This window comes from Siphateles boraxobius, unplaced genomic scaffold, assembly GCF_051911475.1.
Source record: "Siphateles boraxobius isolate OS27281-9 unplaced genomic scaffold, OSU_SipBor_1 9, whole genome shotgun sequence".
Classification (NCBI taxonomy): domain Eukaryota; kingdom Metazoa; phylum Chordata; class Actinopteri; order Cypriniformes; family Leuciscidae; genus Siphateles; species Siphateles boraxobius.
In genome coordinates, this window is record NW_027509219.1 from 17,335,001 (window position 1) to 17,359,584 (window position 24,584).

The 24,584-nt window shown below is 40.6% G+C and overlaps 1 protein-coding gene across 1 annotated transcript; it reads right to left on the reverse strand.

Moving 5' to 3' along the window:
* Nucleotides 1–17,435: 17,435 nt before the first annotated feature.
* Nucleotides 17,436–19,113, reverse strand: htr1aa (5-hydroxytryptamine (serotonin) receptor 1A a). Its single transcript, XM_077224305.1, has one exon. The coding sequence runs from the start codon at nt 19,111–19,113 to the stop codon at nt 17,911–17,913; it is 1,203 nt and encodes a 400-aa protein (XP_077080420.1). The 3' UTR covers nt 17,436–17,910.
* Between the last annotated feature and the right edge of the window lie 5,471 nt (nt 19,114–24,584).

Genomic DNA, 24,584 nt, shown 5'->3' on the forward strand with positions numbered 1-24,584 from the left:
AAGCAGAGAGAAATGTCATTGGAAGATTTGCATTGACATAAAGGATCTTTTCTCAGTTTTCATATATCTCATATATTCATTTCCCCTCACTGTCAGACACTTTCTGTCCCAGAGTTCCTTACTGTCTGCCACCTTTAAGGTTCCTACTTTGTGAGCTCCAGGCAAAGGAACTCACTCGGGGGATTCATACCTCTTAAAAGGATCGACTACAAAGAACAGGGGAACAAGGCCCAGTGACTCGGAACAGAGCAGGGAAGAGAATAAATGAATGCAAATGGAATCCCAGAGAATCCTGTAATGATCATGGGATTGACTGGGGGGGAAATTTTCCTGCTCAAACAGAAAATGTTATCAAAGAAAATGTAACAAGACCAAAAATTAAGTGAATGAGCCACCGCATTGAGGTTTTCCATTTGAACTTTAAATATAGGGAGCTCAAACACATTTTTAGCATCAATGTATGACCTTTATCCTGTTCAAGTTATGATTTTGAGGCAAACTGAATTGTAAAAACAAATGATTGTTTCCCAAATACGCCAACTGCCTGTAATATGCAGTTGTCTCTGCATATTAAACTGGGATACAAACAAGGAAACTTTTTTTTTTCAATTAAACTCCACTCCACACCTTTAAAGGCTAGATTTTACAGAGCCCCTAAAAAGGACATGGTGATGAAAAATTTGCTTTTGCGTTCCCCAGAGAATGGGGACTTTTGATTTCTTAGCAAGCAAATGCAAACTTTATCGGAGGAACGCAAATGTGTTGCAAGGAAGGAAAAGAGCACTGAAATATATTTTATTGTTTCCTTCTATCTTATATTTTTCCATCACCATGTCCCTTTAGGGTCTCTGTACCTGGGAGTAAGTGCACTGTCTCTTCAAATCAGTCAAGTCCTGTGAAGAAATGCTTGTGTTTTTTGCGATGCACTCAAAATGGAGTTTCCCGATAAGATCTGAGTGGATAAAGCATGCTCTTTTTAATGTCCTCCTCCAGTGCTTTCCACATAGCAAAGCAATCTAAAATCATATAAATAACATCATAATAGGAGACAAACATCATCATTTTGAAATCAGTTTAAGTTTAACTTTTAGTATTCCAGCTGTGCAATAAACAGCCCTGAAAGTGAATCAGGTTGGGAAGTTACTGGACCTCAAAGACGTTTTAATTCAGTTCAATTTATTTTTATAGTGCTTCAAAATACATGTTGTTCCAAAACAGCTTTAGAAAGATAATTCATTGAATTATTTGAACTGATGTGATTCAGCCACATGTGGTGATGAAATTAAATTACATACAAATATTTCAAATCTAAAAATCAGATCTAAAAATAAATTGAACTCTAAAAATGTTTATTTGTCCCTGGCCAAATCAAAATACATGATAACATTATTTAAATGTATAACATTATATGACGTGACAGACAGGTGAAGGATGTACAGTATGCAATTTTTCCCACGAAATATGTCCCAACAACTTTAAAACATAAATCATTATTATAGGCTTCATTTGAGACTTGATTTATAAGATGACATTATTATTATTATTATTTTATTTTAAAAAAGCTGCATAAAGTAGCTTTAATTTAATTCATCAGATGTGGTAAATCTAGAGGTTGTGACCTTGAACAGTAAACATGGCAATCTGTAGCTTGTCATTAATAAATATAACAAACATAATTAGCTATAAAGTCAGATTCTCATTAATATTTTGTTTTATCTGAGCACAAACTTGTTTCTGTTTATGTACTGTGTTAGTTGGATGTCTCTTTGTTGCCTGTAATCATGGTAATCCTGTGTATATATAGCAATTTCAGCTTCCAGGTTAATAATGCAGAGGCTTTTACAGATCAAAGGCATGTAGGAAAGAGATGTGACATATTAATCTGTTACATTTTATGCCCAATTATACAAAACAATTTAAAAGTTCACACTCCATGCACAAAACATCACAGGATATTTGCCAAATATTTGCTGTCTAAAATTTGCGTGACGCTTTTTTCCGGCAAGTAACTTTATGCACATTAGCTAATAGCATTGACTCCTAATGTTTGACTATGAGATTTGTTATCTATTGCTTGCAGAACAAAACATTCACTAACTGCAACGGGATTATAAGGGAGGAATTTGCATTGTGAAGCAGAGTTAATTATCACTCTTTGTATGAATGCAGGGATGGATACGGGAGGATTACGGTGTGCTGTTGATTTACTGACTGACTTGAGTAGGTCACAATAGGGGATGAATGTGGGACGTCTGTGTGATCTCGCTTTTTGTAGTAACAAGTAGGCCTATGTGCAGTGTGTGCTGGGGATATTAGTATTATAGCTATAGCTAGGGCATTAAAACATTAAGGCCCTGATATACTCGTAGCAAAGTTATTTTCCGTTCTTCGCTTAGGGGTAAAAAGAAGTTTCTAAAACGAGAGCTGCGGTGCACTGGTAGCAAACATCTGAGAGCAGCCTTTATAGATATGTGCTGCGCTTTCCTCTCAATAACAAAGTAAACAACAAAAATGACCTGTGAGAAACGGCAGTTAAGAAAGCATCTAGTCGTCACCAAATCTAACTTTATATTACCTTAACCACTGTCTTGTTGGCTAAAACATAGCACCATTTTGAAAATATCGGCAACTCCTAGCAACTGTTAGCTAGGCTTAAAATATTTTTTACACGCGGGGTTAGTTGTAGCACAGTGTTACAACTAAGCCGCCAAGTGTACAACGATAATGAAATGAAAACGGGGAGCCACACAACTTTTCAGGTTTGAGTATTATTTATATATTCATTTTGCCACTTTTAACTTTGTTGGACTTTCACAAACAATGTTGGAATTTAAATGTCAAAGTATGATTTTCTTTTCACATTTGTTAACTATGCATTGATCATTTGTTTTTGTTTGATTAAAAAGCCTGTTTGTCATGCAATAAACCCTTTGAAATGTGATTTTGAGCTTGTTTATTATTAATAATACTAATTTTGTATGCTGCTGCCACACACAAATATAATTCAATAGCAATTACAATTTTTGATGATTTTATTTATTTATTTATTGCAAAACTGTGCAGCCCTTTCATATATCTCTATCCATGATATTGATCCATAATAGAAGGATGATTGGATGAGGGATGGAAGTATGTATATCTATCTATACAGATGTACAAACAATATCAAACTAAACAGATAAAATAGTACTGAATTATGTGTTACACACAAGTTTTACAACTAACCCGTCTGTCTGTTACAATTAACCCCGCATAAGGGGTAAGTTGTAGTAACGTTTGCACTTCTGTCACTTTCAGTGCAACTGTACGAAAATGGTTGGTCCTAGAAAAAAACTTTGTGTTCATTTGTAGCAGAGATGTGTATGTTGCTTGTGTAAAAAAAATATGAATCTATCCTAATTCTTTTTTTAATAATTGAGCCAAAATCAAAATGTGTCAGGTTGTGCCCGGTGCTCCCCCACATATGAAGTAGACTCGATCCCTCAGTCAAAATCGAGCAAGCGAGGGTCTGTCCGTATAAACGTCCTTCGTCCACTTCACGAAGCGGAACGCACTTCAAAATGGCGGTAGGGATTCCTGCTTGTGAAGTGCTTAGGGAAGTTCGCAAGTGCGTGTCTAAAAGTGGACTGGAACGCAGCCACAGTGTACATCGATCTTCACTTCAGATTTGGACCGGAAATAGATTTCCCCATCCGGGTTTCTTTGGAATACTCATTTCAACTATGATTTGGGTCGTACAAATTGTATTTTCGAAAACATTTTAGGACAGACAGTATGCGAATTGGGATGCAGCGAGCAGCAAGTTTGTTTTGGCCTGATTTTGTTCAAAATGATGTCACGTCAGTTCAATCTTCAGTTGAACCTGAATTATATCGGGACCTTAAGACCACAGACCTCTCACTTATTTTGAGAAAGCCATTAGCAGATGTGTCAGTGATTAAGGTAGGGAAACATAGTGGCTAATTGAAAAACTATTCGATTTATTTATTTATTTATTTATTTTCCATGTCTATCAGTATTTGGCAGAAGAAGAGGAGTCTTGAAGTGAAGAAAGAAAGAAATGTTTGGAATGACATGAGGTTGATTAAATGATGACAGAACTTTTATTTTTGGGTGAACTGGTTCTTTAAAGTAAGACTTGCAAAGTATCTTATTAAAAGCAATGAGTTTGACCTAGAGGTCAATGAGATTGTTCACTCTTTCATGCTTTATAAATGACTTCTGCACGTTTCAGGTCTTACTTAATGATGACAGCACGATATATAGAGCCACTGTACAGAACATTGCCCACTGGAAATCTGGCTTATACACGATTACCCTGAACGCTGTTTTCACCTTACTCAAGGTGAGAGACAACACATTAGCACTGTGTAATAACCAACAATGATGAACTCTGAAGTAGTTCATAGTTTATTAGGCAGTCCATTTGGATCCAAAGTGACTTTTCGGATACTAATTGCAAGGACAGTTCCCACTGGAGCAAAGATGCCCAGTGACACAATTGTGTTGAGTAAGACTGTGATCTCATTGACTCAATTACTGGATGATCCCTGTATAGAACTGAACTCATCCTGTGTTCGTAGACCCTTAACCAATAAAATACTACCACAAATGATTTTCTGTCTTCTGCTGCATTTACTGTATTTACTGAAAAATACAGTAAAAACAGTGATATTGTGAAATATTTCTATTTGATTGATCTATTTCAACTGATACTTTCTGATTATATATTCAAATGTAATTTATTCCTGTGATGGCAAAGCTGATTTTTCAGCATTATTACTCCAGTCTTTAGTGTCACATGATCCTTCAGAAATCACTCTACTATGCTGATTTGCTTAAAACTACTTTTCAAAAATGTATATTTAGCCATAAAAATTTAATTTGAAAGTTGATTTTGTCCTTTTGACAGTTGAATTACTTAGCTGATTTGTTTTTCTTGTGATCATATGTGAGATAAGCCAGTCTTTCTCTCTCAGCGTTTTAGGGGTTATTGTTGTGAAGAAAAATTGGTTAAGTGTGTTAAGTTAAGACAGAACCTCAGATACTTTGATCTCCTGAGATTTGGACAGCACAAATGCATACTGCCATTTTCCCAGGGGCCTTCATCCAAACTACCTCCTGTTCCTCGACAAGGTGTGAACTGCCTATGTCTATAACTCTAGTCAATGCAAATTCCTATTGTTTTCACAGTGTTAGCTTATGTTCCCTGGTGTCCACTAGAGGTCCTCTTCCACCACGGTGTGCTTCACTCAGACTACATTTCCCATCATCCTGTTTGTCACTCATTGATTATTGCATTCAGCTGTTTCCCGTCAACTTGTTAGAGTCTGTGTATATATACCCTGTCTGTTTCAGTGTTTGTCACAGAGTCCTTGTATACTGTCCCCACACTTCTGTTATTTGTATCTGCCTGGTTCTCGTTTGTATCTTACGTATTGGATTTTTGACCCTTGCCTGGACTGGTGTTGTGAGTACGGATTACCCTATAGATATATACTGCTTTTGGATCTTACGTTTCCTGTGTGTGGGAGCAGTCCTGTGTGTGAGAGCAGGAAGGGAGCAGTATCGAGCGGGAGTCCTCAAGTCAGAGAGGCGGTGCCTTGCATGAACATTTTTCAATGTTTTGCATTCTGGGCCCGTCAGACTGAGGAAGCCGGGGCGGCAAAGTCTCCAGGACCCCCTTCCGTCGGACCCGGAGAGTCTTTTGAGGGAACCCGTCTGGCCAGGTTTCCCGGAACCCGTGGAGGCGGCAGTGGGGGAGGTGGTCGAGATGGACCCCAACACCCTTCTCTGTTTTTCAACCCTGGACCTTTGATGTCCAGCCCAGGGCTTCCCTCGCCGCCGGTCTCGTCCAGCCCAGAGTCGGCACTTCGCCATCAAAAGCGGCGGAGGAGGAAAACTTCCTGCCTCCCCAACGTCCCTGAGGCTGTCCCCGTGCAGCCTGCTGTCATCCCGGAGGTCGTTCCCGTGCGGTATGCTGTCAAATCGGAGGTTGTCCCTGTTGCTGTTCCTGAGCCGGTGTCTGTTGCTGCTCCTGAGCCGGTGTCTGTTGCTGTTCCTGAGCCGGGTTCTGTTCCTGTGCCTGAGCCGGGTTCTGTTCCTGTGCCGTGGCCGCCCGAAGGGTGGTCTCCGCCGTGGCCGCCAGAGTGGTCGTCTCCGCCGTGGCCGCCCGAGTGGTCGTCTTCGCCCTGGCCGTCTCAGCCATGGCCGCCCGAAAGACCTGCCCCGTCCCGGCCGCCTGCACAGCCGGATCCGCCGTGGCCGCCTGAGTGGTCGTCTCCGCCCTGGCCGCCCGAGTGGTCGTCTTCGCCCCCCTGGTCGTCTCCGCCATGGCCACCCGAAGGGCCTGCCCCGTCCCAGCCGCCTGCACAGCCGGATCCGCCCTGGTCGCCTGAGGGAAGTTCTCCCCCCTGGCCACCCGATGGGTCGTCTGCTTCGCCTTGGTCGCTCGATGTACTGTCTGCTTCGCCCTGGCTGCCGGCTAAGCCGTCACCACCTGTTCCTGTTCCCCTTCATGGACCTGGCCCCCCATTCCGCCCCCTGATGCTCCACCGTTCCACCTCCAGCCTGGACTCTTGTTTGGTTTGTTTCCACGTCTGGTAGCCACTCCGTAGAGGGAGGGGTGCTGTCCCCACACTCCTGTTATTTGTATCTGCCTGGTTCTCGTTTGTATCTTACGTATTGGATTTTTGACCCTTGCCTGGACTGGTGTTGTGAGTACGGATTACCCTATAAATATATACTGCTTTTGGATCTTACGTTTCCTGTGTGTCGTGACAATTGTAAGTTCATGCCCCACGTTGGGGAATGTTTTGTCTTGGTCTGGGTATTTAAAGAAATTTTTCAAGAGGCTCAGGCTGATTTGTAGCCAAATCAGCCTGTAGTGCTGAATGTCCTCGGACGTTCAGCATTATGTATTTCTTCTAATGTCAGGTATGCATCTTTTACTCTTTATCTCTGAGCATTTGATGTTATTTTATTGATTATCTTTGAATTGATAATGTAATTATCAACATTTACCTGACTAATAATAAATTGTTACATTTGGATTTATTCTGATTTACTCTGAAATTATTTACTCTAGATTATTTACTCTAGTAGACTATGTTATATCCATAACACCACGACTAAAATCTAGCTTAGTTGGAGCAGAGGAGCACAGCGCCTGAAGTTTTATAGATCTGACTAACACTAGCATTAGTCATGTATACTTAGACTGTAGAGGCTAATAATGGGTTTTCCGTTTATAGTGTTGATAGACCAATCTAAATAGGGTGAGCCTCAACCTCTTATTGTATAGTATTATTCAAACTAAGTGTACGTTGGAAACTATGACATGATTATATAAAGTTACCATTAAAAGAAGTCAAGTTGGTCAGCTTGGTTCTCTGTCTAATGACCGAGACTGACAATCTTGTGATTATGAGATTGTATACCCGGCCGGTGCGAGACTCGAAGTGTTATAGGAATCCAGATGAGCAGGTATAATTTCAATAAAGAGTTAACTAGAATAATAAAACATTCACCTAAATTTAATGAACAACAAACATCAATTAAACCTTTTTCATTTTTGGAGTTTGGATGAAATAAAGAGGTAATTAAATCACTTTGCCACTCTGAAAAGACAGTAACACGCAGAAACTTTCACCCGCTTATCGGAAACTGTCGTTGGACCGATTGGGAGGATCTTACAGTTCATTGTTACAGTAAGTGATCGCTGATGAAATGAGATGCACTGTTCTCTTCCTGCCAGAACCCTGCACAACATATATGGCTGTTTTTTCATTTCTTGTTGCATGTCAAAAATTATTGTTGCACTCAGTTAAGCTTGTGCTACAATTCAAAAAGACTAAAGCTGGTTTCACAGACAGGGCTTAGATTAAGCCAGGACTAGGACATTTAAATAGGTTTTATAAATGTGACTTAAAAAACATTACTGATGTGCACCTTTAGACAAATCAATGGCAGCAAGTTGCTTTCAGTTAAAACAGCTCAAACATGCATTTTAGTCTGGTGCTAGATTTAAGACTTGTTTGTGAAACCAGACATAAGGGATTCATTTCAGTTGTTTTCCGACAATTGCCAAATCACCCGCCTGTGTTACACTCGTTCTAGCCTTACAAAAAAACTTTACAGTGTTAATAAGCGAACTACATCATCGGCCATTCCTGGAATGCTTCAATAATGAGGCATTTCCTTCATTCTCCTCAAGGATAAATGTACATCAAACATTGTTTACTATTAACATTTGATTTGCATCCTGCTGTTGCTCTCTACTCCGTGGACATGGAGTGGAAATTTAATGCAAATGAAGGGAATCTTCAGACTAATTTGTTTGAAGCCTGTCTGTCCTGCATGCTTCTATTGTGCTGCTGAGGGGCTTTGATGTCATCAGGTAATTGCTCCCTTAGAACTGCGGAGGTTCGGCTTTAGAGCATCTCCATGGTGACCAGCACAGCTCTCAACATTGGCTACAAGTTTCCAAATAACTGTGTAATATTTCTTATGAATGGAGGGAGCTTAAGCCACAGACATTTCTGAGCACCAGAGGGGTCCGGTGTCATAGATCGGGTCTAAAAAAGTGCAATACTCATTGCATTTTGAATGTTGATCTGATGGCAATGGCTAGAGAACAGCTCTTTGTTATACTCATCTGAATGAAATTTTAGCATTGTTCCTTGCATGTGAACAATTTAAATAGATTAGCATGTAATTAACGATAATCTGCTGCCTAACTAAGTCAACATGATACAGGAAGTTGTGATATTCTTTTTCATAAGACTGAGGGTAGGCTACACTTACACAACAACAATGTCCTTAAAACGGAAAAGTTCTTCCTTTGTGTTTTTGAAAAGATTCGCGTACAGACAACAATTTCACATGGATTAGTGAAAACGACTAAAACCGCTGTAGGCCTATTATGCATCAGGCCAGACTGAACACGTAATACGCACGTGCATGAAGTCACCGTTTTTTATACAGAGAAACTTGCACTTTGAAACCTGAAACACTTTTTCAATAGTTTGCATTTTCAGGCCACCAAAATGCCGTTGTTGTGTAAATAAAATGCCAAAATGCAAAAAAAGCTTGTAGAGGTGTTAACTCGTGCAGTTGAAAAGTTAAGCATTGAGTGGCCAGCTGAGGCATCGTCCTTCAAGACACCGGCGTTGCCCACCAGACCACTAAGAAACACTTCGGTTCTGGTGGGCAGAGCTTACTCGGCGGCTGGACAGGCAGCATCTTGTTTACACACCATGTCCATTCTGCAAGCTTATCAAGCTGATTTGTTGAAAGACATTAGTGAGGGGCAGGAAATGAGTGCTGATGTATTGAGAGAGTTACGTCAGGCAGCCGATCTCTCTCTCCGTGCCACCAAGGAGACGGCCAGATCAGTAGGCCGTTCTATGGCAGCCCTGGTGGCGACGGAGAGGCACTTATGGCTAAATCTTTCCAACATGAAGGAGAAAGAGAAATCCTTCCTTCTGGACGCCCTGCTGTCGACCGCTGGCCTCTTCGGTGACTCGGTAAATACGGTCATCGAGAGGTTTCAGGAAGAGAAGAAGCAGGCGGCGGCGCTCCAGAAGTTCCTCCCCCTCAGGGTGCATGTCCCCGGGGCTGCTGGGTGAAAGGAGCAGCCCCGGCCGTCGGGTAGCTCCTCGCACAGGGCGCAACAGAAAAGGAGCGTTGCGTCTAGTGCTCCTCCCCAGCAAGACTGGGCCGAGGCGCGGCGCTCTCAGTCGAGGTCTTCCAGGGGCAAAGCCGATCTGAGGATCTTATTGTCGCCAGGAAGGCTTCGTCGAAGAAGCCCTGACGCCACAAACGTCAGGGTACTAAGGGTGGTCCCCACCAAGAGAGAAAGGTGTTCACCGCAATACACGGCGTCCGTTCTCTCTCTGTGCCCTCAGGGGCCCGTTCTGCCAACCCCGCCTGCGTGCCGGGGCGTAGACGGTCCCAGCGAGCGCTTTCCCGAGGGACGCTCGCTCGCTCCGAGGAGCAGTGTGGAGCGGTTAGACCAGTTGTTCCCTGCCGGTGCGCCGTTACAGGGCACTGTGTCTGCCACTCAAAATATTCCAGAGGCCAGTCTCGAGAGACTGGTACCCTTAGTAGAATTTTTAGCGGATTGGAAGAGCCTTCCAAATATATCTCAATGGGTCCTGCAGACTATCGAGCACGGGTACGCGATTCAGTTCAGATCACGCCCGCCATGCTTCAGAGGGGTTCTTCCCACAGTGGTGGACCCCGAGCAGGCTCTGGTTATGGAACAGGAGGTGAAAACTCTGCTGCTGAAGGGGGCTACAGAACGAGTTCTTCCTCCCAGCAGAGAGTTGGGTTATTACAGCCGATATTTCATCGTTCCAAAGAAGGATGGGGGGTTGCGTCCAATTTTAGATCTGCGCCTATTAAATCGCTCAGTAGGGAAGCTCAAGTTCAAGATGCTGACTCTCAAGCAGATCGTGTCACAGATCTGGTCCGAGGACTGGTTTGTCACGATAGATCTAAAGGACGCATACTTCCACATTTCCATCCTTCCACAACACAGGAAGTTCCTGAGGTTCGCTTTCGGGGGCGAAGCGTACCAATATCGGGTTCTTCCTTTCGGCCTAGCACTGTCTCCCCGAACTTTCACGAAATGTACAGGGCACCCGCATTTTAAACTATATCGACGATTGGTTGATTCTGGCTGAATCGGAGCATCAGGCGATTCGGCATCGAAATGTCGTTCTCGCCCATATAAAAAAGTTGGGGTTGAGGCTAAACGCCAAGAAGAGTGTGCTTTCTCCAGTACAGAGGACCACTTTTCTGGGTGTGGTTTGGGATTCGACGACGATGCAGGCACGTCTGTCTCCTGCTCGTATAGCTTTGATTCTCTTAGCCGTCAAACAGGCAAAGCTAGGCCAGTCACTCACTGTAGAAGAGTATCAGAGAATTCTGGGTCTGATGGCAGCAGCGTCCAACGGTATACCTTGCGGCCTTCTGTACATGAGACCACTGCAGTGGTGGCTCAGGACCAAGGGGTTCTCCCCGAGGGGAAACCCGCTCCGCAAGATCAAGGTCACGCGACGGTGTCTCCGTTCCCTGGCTATGTGGAAAAAACCTTGGTTCCTGTCCCTAGGTCCTGTGTTGGGGGCTCCGTGTCGTCGTGCAACACTAACGACGGATGCCTCTCTCACAGGCTGGGGGGCGATCATGAGTGGTCGCTCAGCTCAGGGTCTGTGGAGGACCATCATCTTCAATGGCATATAAATTGTCTAGAAATACTCGCGGTGTTTCAGGCTCTGAAACACTTCCTCCCAGACCTGAGAGGTCATCATGTTCTTGTCCGGTCAGACAACACATCGGTGGTCTCTTATATAAACCATCCAGGGGGTCTGCGTTCACGCCCGTTATACAAGCTGGCTCGCCAGATCCTTCTATGGTCCAAGGGGAAGCTTCTTTCATTGAGGGCGATTTATATCGCGGGGTATTTAAATCAGGGGGCAGACATCCTGTCGAGGCAGGGGCCGAGGCCCGGGGAATGGAGACTCCACCCCGAGGTGGTGGAGCTCCTATGGACACATTTCGGTCGGGCCGAGGTAGACCTATTTGCATCCAGGGAAACATCACACTGCCAACTGTGGTTTTCCCTAAGTCCTCCAGCCCCTCTGGGGTTGGACGCTATGGTACAGGAGTGGCCGAGGTCACGCCTCTACGCATTTCCCCCGATTGCTCTGCTCCCAGGAGTTCTGGAGAGGGTTCGCCGGGACGGGGTCAGTCTACTGTTGGTAGCCCCGTACTGGCCGGCCCGAGTTTGGTTTGCGGACCTAATATCTCTCCTCGACGGTTCTCCTCTGGAGATTCCGATCAGGAGGGACCTTCTCTCTCAGGCGAGCGGGTCGATACTTCACCCCCGCCCAGATCTATGGAGGTTGTGGGCTTGGCCTCTGAGGGGGCCCAGCTCATAGAATCTGGTCTCTCGACTGAGGTCGTGGAGACCATCCTCCACTCCAGAGCTCCGGCCACTAGTAAATTATATGCCTTGAGGTGGAAAATGTTCACCTCTTGGTGTGGAGAACACCAGCTGGACCCAGTTAACTGCCCAGTGGGGGCAGTGCTGGAATTCCTTCAGAAGCGCTTCTCCACAGGGTTATCCCACTCCACACTGAAGGTGTATGTGGCGGCCTAATCTGCTTACCACATCGCTTTGAGTGGAGCTTCTCTCGGGAGACACCCACTTGAAACCCGTTTCCTTCGTGGCACTCTGAGGCTGAGGCCAGCAGTTCACACGAGGGTGCCGACCTGGGACCTGGCGGTTGTTCTAGAAGGTCTCTCTAGCACCGTTCTAGAAGGTCTCTCTAGCACCGTTCGAGCCCATTGAAGAAGTTTCTGAGAAATTCCTCACTCTAAAGACTGTATTTCTTCTTGCTGTATCTTCATTAAAAAGAATAGGAGATATTCAAGCTCTGTCGGTCTCTCCCTCGTGCTTGGAATTTTCACCCGGCATGATTAAGGCTTTCCTCCTTCCTAGGCCGGGGTATGTTCCCAAGGTTCCAACTAATGTGGTCAGGCCTATTGTACTGCAGGCTTTCTGTCCTCCTCCATTTTCAACATCGGACCAAGAGAAACTAAATCTGCTCTGCCCTGTTAGGGCTTTAGATGCGTATGTCCACAGAGCTGCCCTGTGGAGAAAGAGTGAACAACTGTTCGTTTGCTTCGGACCCCCTAAGAAGGGCTGTCCAGTATCTAAGCAGAGGACTTGCTGAAGACTCAGAAGCTGACGCGCTTGTGTTTTGGGGTGCTTATATAGATTCCTGGTCGATGACGTCACCCGCCTATGACATTCTGTCTCGCCATTAGACTGATTTCATACGTGCTTCATGACGCACTCACGCAGGGGCGTTCCCAAAGCGTTGTCACGCAGCGTCTCGTTCCCTTCAGGGAACTAGGGTTACATACGTAACCAGAGACGTTTTTATTAGACTCTAATAATTGCACTTTATTAGATATGAGTATGATTCATATAAATGAGCCTAAAAGTCTTTTTAACATTAACATTGCATGTAAATGAATTATTTAAAATATTAACTTTTTTTCAAAATAAATTTTATTGTTCAATAAATGATGTTGTTGTTTTACATATTTATTGAACATTATATAAATTCTGAATGATTTTAAGTGTTTTTTAGTGCTGTCAAAACGATTAATCCCGATTAATCAAATCACACACACACACACACACACACACACACACACACACACACACACACACACACACACACACACACACACACACACACACACATATTTACAAATAATGCTAGATGCAATTAATTGCGAATCATTTATTTTACAGCAATAGTTTTTATTTAAAAATATGTTTTATTTAAAAATATACAAATTATGCTAGATGCAATTAATTGCGAATAATTTATTTGACAGCAATAGTTTTTATTTAAAAAAAAATATATATATATATATATATATATATATATATAAATTTTAGCGATTAATTGCGATTCATCTATTTGATAGAACTAGTTTTTAAAAATATATTATAGATTTTTATACCTTATCAATTATTTCTTAATAAAAAGTTTAATAAAACGTTTTTAATACATTATTTTATTATTATTTTTTATTATTTTAATAATATTAAAATATTATTATTCTTTTTTCAAATATAGCCTATATATTTATCAACTTTATACATTTCATAAATAAAGGCATTGTTAATGTTAGCGCTTGAAATGTAGCTATATAACTAATTTCTGTTTTTAAATTTGGTAGAATGTAATATAATTACAAAGTATTATGATTAAATGTGAAAAAATTTATGTCGACCGGGTCCATGCTGTTATAATTCATCACCTTCGCCTTCTCTGTGCCCCACATTCTCCGTCTTTTAATGTTCAGACGCACTCTCTCGCAGGCACTTGGGGAAAGCTGGCTAGAATGTGCTACGGGCCAATAGCAGCGAGACCTTCAGCTGAATCTTAAATGGCTCGGTCAGTGTGTGAAAGAAAGCTAATGGAATTACTCGTTTAATGGAGCTGGCATTAAAGCAATAGATATTGTGCTGCTTAGTCCACATCGCCCAACACCATGAAGAGAAAGAGCGCAGTGAAGAAAATCGATCTCTCACGTTTTAGTAAAAACCGCCTGTTGTTGCTAAAACACACTGTGAAAACTGCAATAACATGTCAGCTGTGTCGGTATAAACATTAATTGAAGATAAGAATGAAGAGTTTAGCTACTCTGAGTCTGAAGTAAAAAAGCGCTCAAAGGCCCCAGAGTCAGTCAGAGGGGATCAGAAACGTGACTTCAGTGACGTTTCTATGTGATGATGACTGTAGCTGAAGAGGTGACTCATGACCAATCACACAATGACATTATTGTGCCCCTCGGGTAGTCTCTATTCAAATGCAAAGATGTAAAATTGCTATTTTTTGCTATTGCTAATTTTTCTCTTTTTATTGTCTTCATGATTGGTTCATTTCAGCTGAAGCACCAAGGATAGAGAGAAAGAGAGCGCAATAAGGAAAATTTACATTTGACTAAAGACAGTTTGCATTCAAATGTAAAACGTCTTTCAGATTCTGTCAAACCACATTACTCAGTCACTAGTGTGCATTTTTCTCGTGTGCAACTCATTTTCTGCTGTATCTATAGGACTTTAATCAAACATGCCTACACTATTGCCTTACAATAGCTAAAAAGACTGTTGTGTGCATATAACAAAAAAACTACACTGAAAAGAAAATGGTTTGTCAGTTCTACTTGCCTATTCATGGGGTAACGGTAACATCCACAGTTTGTTGAAAGATTACTGATCAACTGAATTCAACCAACCTGTAAAAACAAGGTTTTACTGGAGCATAACTGTCAGTAGATGTAACCTGATTTATCCAGCAAGGTAAAATTACTTAATAAGTTTGATACAATCTTTCTTTTTTAATATGATGGAAGTCCTTTTCCACCTTGATGTAAATACACTCAAAAAAATAATTCCGTACTCTTACTTAATTTAATTGAAAATAAATCAGTTTAGTTGGGTCAACACAATTTTGTTTTTTCAGATCAAATTAATTTACACTACAAAATTAGTATTTATAGGTAGAATCAGGTAGAAATTGAAATAGCTCCTTTAAGCAACAACTGAATTTGTTCACTGTATCTTTTTTAATAAATATTGTCATGAACCTAATAGGGGACTTTTGATCCCTTAAAGCTCTTTGGTTTGACCCTCTTTGACCCTGAAACAGAAACTCAAGTGACTGTGATGATGCGCTGAACATACATTAGTGTGAACTCAGCAAACTCACCTTCAGAAATACCATAATATGACATTTGATAAAACGCATTGAAAGTGCCATTGGGAGAAATCGATGTATATGTATTATTTGTTTAAACGTTTTTGAACTTTTTATTCATCAAAGAGTCCTGGAAAATGTATCATTGCCACAAAGAAAAGAAGCAGTGCAGCTGTTTTCAATATTGATAATAATAAGAATAAAAATGTTTCTTGAGTGCCAGATCAGCATATGAGAATGATTTCTGAAGGATCATGTGACACTGAAGACTGGAGTAATGATGTTGAAAATTCAGCTTTGGCAGGAATAAATTACATTTTAAAATATATTTAAACAAAGAAAAACATTTTAAAATTGTAATGACATTTCACAATATTACAGTTTATAATAGTATATATATAGGCTATACTGTATATGGCAGTATATACTGTACATACAATTGTTTTATATTTGCATCATAAGGTAAAACTGACGTAAACAAAGCAGTTAATTTAAATGTTTTACATTTTAAACAGCTTTGAACAACTATAACCTGAACTTTTTTTTTTTTTTTAATTGATAGAGTTGTCCTTTTGATACGTACACGCAACAAGGTAATGTGCAACAATCCAGAGATCCAACAATTATCACACAGATGTAGTTTGTAATGATTATTTCCTGTATGCTTTTAACATGCAATCCAGCAGGGGAAAGATCCATTAGAGCATGCTGTGTAAGAGCAAGAAAGTGATGATTCATAGGTCTTTGGAAATGTATCACTTTTTTTTTTTTTTAAGAAATGACAAACATGCAGCTTAATCTCTTCTTCTTAATACTCGGAAACAAATGTCAGCTGAGTAACTAACAGCCACTGCTGTAGTCTCTAGACTGAGACTTTCCTCAGAGGAAGAGATTGAGTCCAGGGTGTTCTTTTCACTTGTCATTTAGACTCACAAATAGTTATATCAAGGTTAGAATGACCTTGAATGTCCCTCGTGGCCATTTCAATTTACTCCAGGACACAAGGGGGAGGAATTCATATTGTGCCTTTCTCCTATAGTTTCCAATCAAGCCAAAGTTGGTGGCTGGTCATTTATAACTTTGACACGGGGGCATGACCACTGTCATCAGCAGTGGTGGTACATTTCAAAAAAAAATTGTCACAAGTAAAAATGGGTCAAATTAGTTCATTATGTGCAAGATTAGTTCAGTGAGTCAGCAACATTTCACTCCAGCAGAGGATATTACCACGAGTGCTTTGTGTTCATTCACAATATCCTTTGTCAAGTTATCAATGTTGTCATCTCATCCGAACGGCCTCGTCCGTCACATTGCAGTGTGTCAGTTTACAAATGTAGGAGGAAAGGCAAACCATAAACATAAACATTGGTTCTATGTGGGCAGAGCCTTAGAATGTTATTTGAATACAATTTCTGCACCATTGCCTCTCCCATCACTGTGCATGTGGCCACTCGAAAGATACATTGAAAAATGTCACTGCGGAAGAGGTTTACAATCTGTAAGGACTAGCTTTAAAGAATTAAACATCTGGAGAGACAAGCAAAGGATGTTTGGGGTGGTGTAAGCCAATTCGATTCACGGGAGGAGGTTTATATCGATAGCTGAAGTTATGTTATTTGCCTTGGACTTAATTGAGGGTATTAGGCTCTTTAAGCCAATTGAGGGTTGTGATTTTCAATCACTTGAACTGGTTTACAGGTTCTACATTAGTTTTATTAATTCAGTGTGGCACGACTGCAGCATCAGAGGAACAAAGGCCTAGCTGTGCCCGATGCAAACAGATCATTGTGTACGCACTGCATCTCTGACACTCGCACTGACATTCAACACATGCTTTACATTGCTTTATAGCTTTATTATATATGTGCACGTATTTTAATTTTATGTCCATATGCAAATTAAACATCCTTGACTTAAGAGAAGCTTCTTTATGTGCCAAACGAAGAATAAAAAGCATAATAATCCCTTTAGCAAGTTCCTTTTGTAAGGTGGCATTATACTAACTCATTTATAAATATATAATATAGATATAATTATATTTTTTTCATTACTTTCTTGAATTGTACATCTGAATGTGGCTACGTGTACATTTCCCTTGCAAGCTTTTTCCGACCCTTCCCAACTGCAATGATTCAAATACACAGATTTTTTTGTGATCTAGATTTATGTTTTTATTTCAAGGTATTTCCAGTCAGTCTGTGTCATATAAGAAAGCTCTGCTGAAAACAAATAGATGTAAGAGAAATGATTTCACATTACATTTTTCTACATTAATAATCTGCTGGATATCGGTGTCTCCGTGTGCTTACAATCCCACAAACAGCTCCTTGCTCGGAGAAAGGTGCCTTTCATCATATACAATATAAAACAAAAGCATTTTTTAAGGGCTTTATTGTTTAATGAACGAACGCAGCTGGTCTGAGAGTCTTGATCTAGTCTGAATCCATCCTGTGGTATATGCACATTGTGTTGTGGTGGAAGCAGATTAACTTCACAGATAAACAAATACACAAGGACAGAGCTCTAACTCTTCTTGTGCTGAAGTACTGTCCATTAATGCCTTTAGAGCAGTTCTTTAACAATCAATATCTGCATGTTAGTCTCCATCAAATAGCTTCGTTCACTGTCTAATACATTTGCATTTCAAGATCTTCTTAAATGCGTTCTGGAAGTCTTTGTTAAAGTACGCATATATGATGGGATTCAAAAGTGAGTTGGAGTATCCGAGCCAGTTAATGACTGCCCTCAGCCACTCGGGCATAAAACAATCTTGACAGAAAGGCAAAACAAGCGCCACGATGAAGAAGGGCAGCCAGCAGAAAATGAACGTGCCCATAATGATTCCCAGAGTCTTGACCGTTTTGCGCTCTCTGGCCAGAGCCACTTTGCGCTTCACTTCCGTGTTTTTCTCGTTTCTGTTCTCGAAGCACGGCTGAGGGTTGTTGGGCAGGCTCAGGTGGTTTTTGGAGACGGATTGAACTTCTGTGATCTCGAATGACTCTCCGTCCTCCGCGTGTTTCAGCGCTCCGTTTACGCACGGTTGCGGCTCCACGCTTCGCCTCCAAGTTTTGCCCAGCTCGCCGTTCGGCTTCCTCGTGAACAGCGCCGGAGACACCGCGGGGCATTTGTCCGCGATTTTGGCTTTCTCGGGTTTCTTCACCGTTTTCCTTATACGAAACCTCGCCGCTTTGAATATCCGCCCGTAGAGGACCAGCATTAGGATGAGGGGGATGTAGAAAGCTCCAAAAGTTGAGTAGATGGTGTACCCGTGGTCTTGGCTGATTGTGCACGCGTCGGGGTCTGCCCGGTCCTCTGGTTTCCTCCAACCCAACATGGGTGGAATGGAAATGGAAAATCCTATTAGCCAAGTAAGGCTGATCAAGATAGCCGCTCTTCTAGGGGTCCTTTTATTCACATAATCTATGGGATCGGTGATGGCCCAGAACCTATCCAAAGCGATTGCGCACAGGTGCAGGATGGAAGAGGTGCAGCACAACACGTCAAGAGAGATGAATATATCGCACATCTCCTGTCCCAAAGTCCATTTGTTCAAAACCTGATACAGGGCTGCCATGGGTAGTACCAGCACCGACACCATGAGGTCTGTGACGGCCAGAGAGCCGATAAGATAGTTGGCCACATTTTGAAGCGATCTCTCCAAGGCGATGGCAGCGATGACACACGCGTTTCCCAATATGGCAAACAGAATTAACGCAGCCAGGAAAAGCGAGCCGATTATTTGGTAACACAGAGCAACTTCACTTACTGTCGTCTCGTTGCCGCTCCAGTCTTGGCTTTCTGTGGTGTTGTTGTTACTCTCCATGGTGAGAGCGGTCACTCAAAAACAGTCCCTCTCGCCGGTCACCTCGCAGCTCTGAAGACGCATGGCGGGCTCCGGGCTCAGGAAGTGCCGCACGCTCGAGATGCGATCATTGGCGCCCAGTGACGATGTGAATTCATTTATACGAGTCGTGCTAAGTGCGTCAGAGATGGTTGAGAGGTTGGCGCGCGCACTTTGCAGAGCTGTCGCGCAAGCTTTAAAGTAGTACAAAGTTGTAGTTAGGATATGAGCTGCTATTCTAATATGTTTTGACATATTCAACAGTTGATGTTATGAAAGGTGAGCACACAAATTCAAGAACGTGCTTGTTAAATTGTTTCTTGGTAGTCAATTAAGGCACAAATATGATTTTTTAACAGCCCTCTAAAACTTTTATATTTATTTTATTTTTGCAGTGTTAAACTAATTGCACTTTCCCCAGCCAATTCGGATTTCATTAGGCTACTAATGAAAAATATCAGCTTGAAATCTATCTGAAATTTTTTTTGTTGTTGAAAAAGACAAATGGCTATATAAGTTAAATGGTTGGAAAGAAAGATGAAAAATACTTTACAGAGCATATGAATTGCAACTAATGAATTGAAAACTTACTAATAATATATTCATTATTATATGCTCATTGCAAAACTGACAGTATAGTATGCCAGTATAATGATGATGCTTTCGAATATCATAAACAGTTTGATGATTATTAGAATTATTTGAAAATACACTCTGTGACTTGTTGTACTTGCAGCACCACGGACAGTTCCCTGTGTTACCCAGAACGGAAATCTGCTGCCATCTGGTGAGAACATGGCAAACAGATGAAAAAACATTAATGACGGAGAAGTATCGAACGAGACCCCGTTTCCTAACGACTCAGATCACTCCCAACACCATACAGCATAGATTTTCTCTCAAACGCGCTAGAATATAAATAATATCAATACATTTATAACTCTGGCAATAGCAAAACCGACAACATAATCGGATGATTAAAACAGAAAAGGGTTTGAGAGCATGGTTTCGAAATTGATTATTAAAATAGAAAAGGGTTTGAGGTTTCGAAATTGATTATTAAAATTAATAAACATTACATTATATAATGCCTAACTCGGCCATCATTACCTTATGCAATGACATTCAACTTGAATGTCTCTTTGGTGTAAGTTGTTTACATGTTTTTATCTTTTAGCGTTATCCTTTTCTATAATTTAAATTAAAAATCAATATCTGAATAGTCTATTAATGTTTAATATTTACAATGTATTTTGTTTAAAAATTGCATTAAATTGATTTAACATTTTCTTTAAATAACCTACAACAAATCCATTGTTATCCATTGAAATGTACGTTAAATTAAAATGTTCAAATTAAAAGATTATTGAAATAATGTCATTTTATATAAATATACATTTTACACACATTTCTATATATATATATATATATATATATATATATATATAATTTTATTTCATATTATATAATTATGTAATATTTAATTCAAAATATTAAAACACACACACACACACACATCACACACCACACACACACACACACACACACACACACACCACACCCACACACACACATATATATATATATATATATATACACAATTTTGTGAAAATAATGGTGTAATTGCACTTGTAATTGAATCACCATATTAATAAAGCTCCAAGAAGAAGACCACACAAACTGTACATGAAATGAGCACATATTTCGTTTCAGTCACTGTGTGACTCTCATATTCCCATATGCTGTTAATTGTTCAGATAGAGAAAGAGCTGACCTTGTCTGTTGAAAAAGGTTGGTCTAGTTATTTCACCTAATTTTACTACCCTTTTAACAATGCATGCATTGTGGGCTTTTTGAATTCTATACTCCCCTAGGGACAATTGGGTCGCTGAACTGCCACTATTTAGGGGGCTTTACCTTTGTCAACAGTGCAAAATGCCTCAGGGGGCCAGTATGTTCCTGCTCACCTCTTCAACAATGAACTTAAATGTTTCCCGTTCTACTGCAGAGTTGGGCGCAGTGGGGGGGGGGGGGGGGGACTCGGTTCGCCAGTGAGTTGTATGATCTCACTGATGGGCTCACTTGGAGGAGAGGATCGTGGGCGTACGGCTGAGGCCCTGTGCTTGGAGGTCAGGTCCCTACAGAGGGCCACGTTTGGAGTCAGACTTGCCCACAGGAAGGCGTTTAGTCTGGACTATATGGACACCCATCGAGAGAATCACTACAGGGGGCGATACTCCCCACAAAGATTCTCTCATCTGCTCTTTCCAGACTGTGATGTCCTCCCTGGACATACGCTGAGGTCCACGGCCAGCCAGCCGGCCTCCACTTCCCAATGCCATAGGATAAGCCCTCCTGCCCAGCCTCCCTATAGTAGGGCTATGATGCTTTCAAGGATGTCCGATCTTAATCCTGTTAGGTCGGATATTATTAGAGGCTCTCACGAAGATCAGGAAGCGGGCAGCTCCTTCAACCACAGAGCTCCTCTGATGTCTCTCAGCAGCTCTGAGGAGGAACAGGGGGTTGGAGAGCGGGCTGGCAGAGTGACTTCATCCCTGCTCACACCTACTCCCACTGGGGAACGCAGGCTGAGCAAGAGAGAGAGGAAACGACTGAAGAGCCTGAGGAGGAGACAGAGGAGGAGAGAGCACTGCAGACAGAACCAGCAGCAGGAGAACGTGCAGGTGAAGCATAAATACACATGCAAGAGCTGTAATTGCAGCTTGTCTTTCAAGAGCAGCTCCAGCTGGGATTGATGTGTGACAAACCAATGTTTTTTTGTCCGAATATTAGCTTTCTTGACTCAAGAGCTGCAATTCTAGAGATGTGAGAAGATAAGATCAACTCCTTTGCAATTACTGCAAGTCTCTGTCTATCAATTGTACTTGGAATGAAAAAGACAATGCATTAACAAACTTAGGATGATATGCTTTGAAGTTTTCTATAAAGTTTTTTTTCAGTAAAGTTGGTGCCAATAGATTAAATTAATATATAATAAGTACATATATAATATAATTCATTTATTATTAGTTTTTGTGAGTTGATGAAAAGCTAATTGATTTCATCATAAAAATGTCAAACATAAAGAAATCATTTTAAAAGAAAAGTATATATAATATATAATATATATAATATTTAATTTGTTTACCTGTGTATCATGTGGTCTTTAACCAATATCAGAGAACCGTGAGCATGCGAATAAGTTGTAAAAAACGTAATATTTCAGAGGGTACTTCAAGAAAATATTGTAGGTCAAAAGAGGTTGGCAAACGGAAGTATTATCTCTGAGCTCGATAATATATCAGCATCGGAGGTCAACTATATTACTTTTATGATAAAAATGAAACTTTTGACATGTGGTCTCTTGAAATAAGTTTTCAGTTAAAACAATGGAAACACAATGGTACAATGTACACACTAACCAGAAAAACAAGTAACTGATTCAATAATCAACAATTATATATGAATTGTGAATTGTGATTTTTGTTTCAGTGTTTGCTTTGTTGCTAGACTGATTATTTTCTGTTGTGCTGGACAACTTTTTCTTAAAATATTTTTCTCAAATGAATATTTCATTTTAGGGTTTATTTTGCACTAATAACTTGCTGGCACATTATCCTTTACATGTATTCATATATTTAAAAATATTATTCACTGCTTCTTCCTTTTTTCTTTCTTTCTTTTTTTGATAGCACAATATAAAGCTGATCACTCCCGGATCATTAACACAGAATGTATCATTTTCCAGCAGAGGGCACCTTTTAACAATCAACAGGTTCTGCATTAGGGATTCTCAACTCAATGCAATAAACCCATTCACCAACATTAATGCTCACTGTATCACTGTTGTAAAATTTCAAGTGTATGTTTCTCTTCACAATGATTAATCTTTAAAGGACAACACCCCAAAGTGTCTCATAAGAAATCACAAACCATAGACAACTGCTCTTAGAAAGCACTGGTCTAATAATTCATGGTTTTGGTCTGATTACTATAGCCTACTCAAATGCAATGATGTCTTTTGCTCCTTCATTTCTCATTGTCCAGTGGCTAGAAGAGGGTGAGTTGTGTTTTGGCAGGAGGAGGTAAGGACCCTTCATAATACAGTGAAGAGAAACATAAATCCTACATTTTCATTTCAGTGGTATAATAATTTGAGTTGTAGGCAGTTTTTCCTCCTTTTGGAGAGTAAACAACATATTTTTGGTACAGTGTGGCATGGCATACCAGTTAAACTACACTTGTTAATTATTAATTTAACAAATTTACATAATGCCTGCCTACTGTATGGTCTTCATTGGGTGTGTTGGGGGTAATGCTTCAGTAATGTGAGTTACGTAATCAGATTACTTTTTTCAGGTAGCTAGTAAAGTAACACACTACTTTTAAATTTACAACAAATACCCGAGTTACTTTTTCAAATAAGTAATGTAAGTTACTTTGCTTTCCCATTTATTGACCGAAAACTTTCCTGTCCTCATGTTGAGGGAAATCAGGAGGAAGTGCTGCTTTGTAAACATGATGGTTATTGTAGTTCTAGACTCACTTGCACAAAAACAGATTCAGTATTCCTCAAAATGAATAAAAACAGTGAAATGCAAACTCAGAATATTACGCAAACCTGCAATAATGAAATATGTTAAATAATACAAATATAATTTGTGTATTTAATGTCACTTTAATAACATATGTCTTTGCTAAACCTTCAGTTATCCACTTCAACCGTACAATAAGCAAAAATTACTTTTCATTGCTGAAGCTGAAAGATTTGTTTGAGCTGCACCCTATACTGAGACATTTCACTTTTGGTGTGAAAAGGTCATTACATTTGCCAAAAAAATATAACTGTTTTTTATTAAAAAACAAACAAGCAAGCCCAGCCCAGGTGAGAAAAAGTAGCTCATTACTTTCCATAAAAAGTAACTAAAACAATTAAAAACTTTTTTAGGGATTAACACAATATTGCAACACATTACTTTTAAAAGGAAATTTCCCAAACACTGTTCAATAGCTGCCTGTGAACATCTGACTTTGACATTAATTCAAACATTGTAGTTGTAGCTGAGGCTAACATGTCGAGAAGATGCTGTTTTTATGTGCTGCGAAAGCAAATCCACTTTGAATGTAGTTCAATAGGATGAGGATGTGGACTCGGGCTCAAATTGATATGGTAAAACCAACGGCATTGTTACTATTTGTATCACTGTGTATACAGGTCAGTGAGCCTCCAGAGCTGAAATTCAGATATGGTAATAGGATTTTGGTTTCCAACATATGCTGTAAGCAATACACCAATCACAACAGACTGGGCCATCTGACCAATAAGACCAGAGCAGGTTCTCAGTAAAAAAGATGAAGTTAGAATCCTTCATTGAATGTAACCACTTCATACTCTGTGAGAAAACAGGTGATACTGCAATGTAAATTGTGAGAAAATTAAAGCTTTTTTTGAC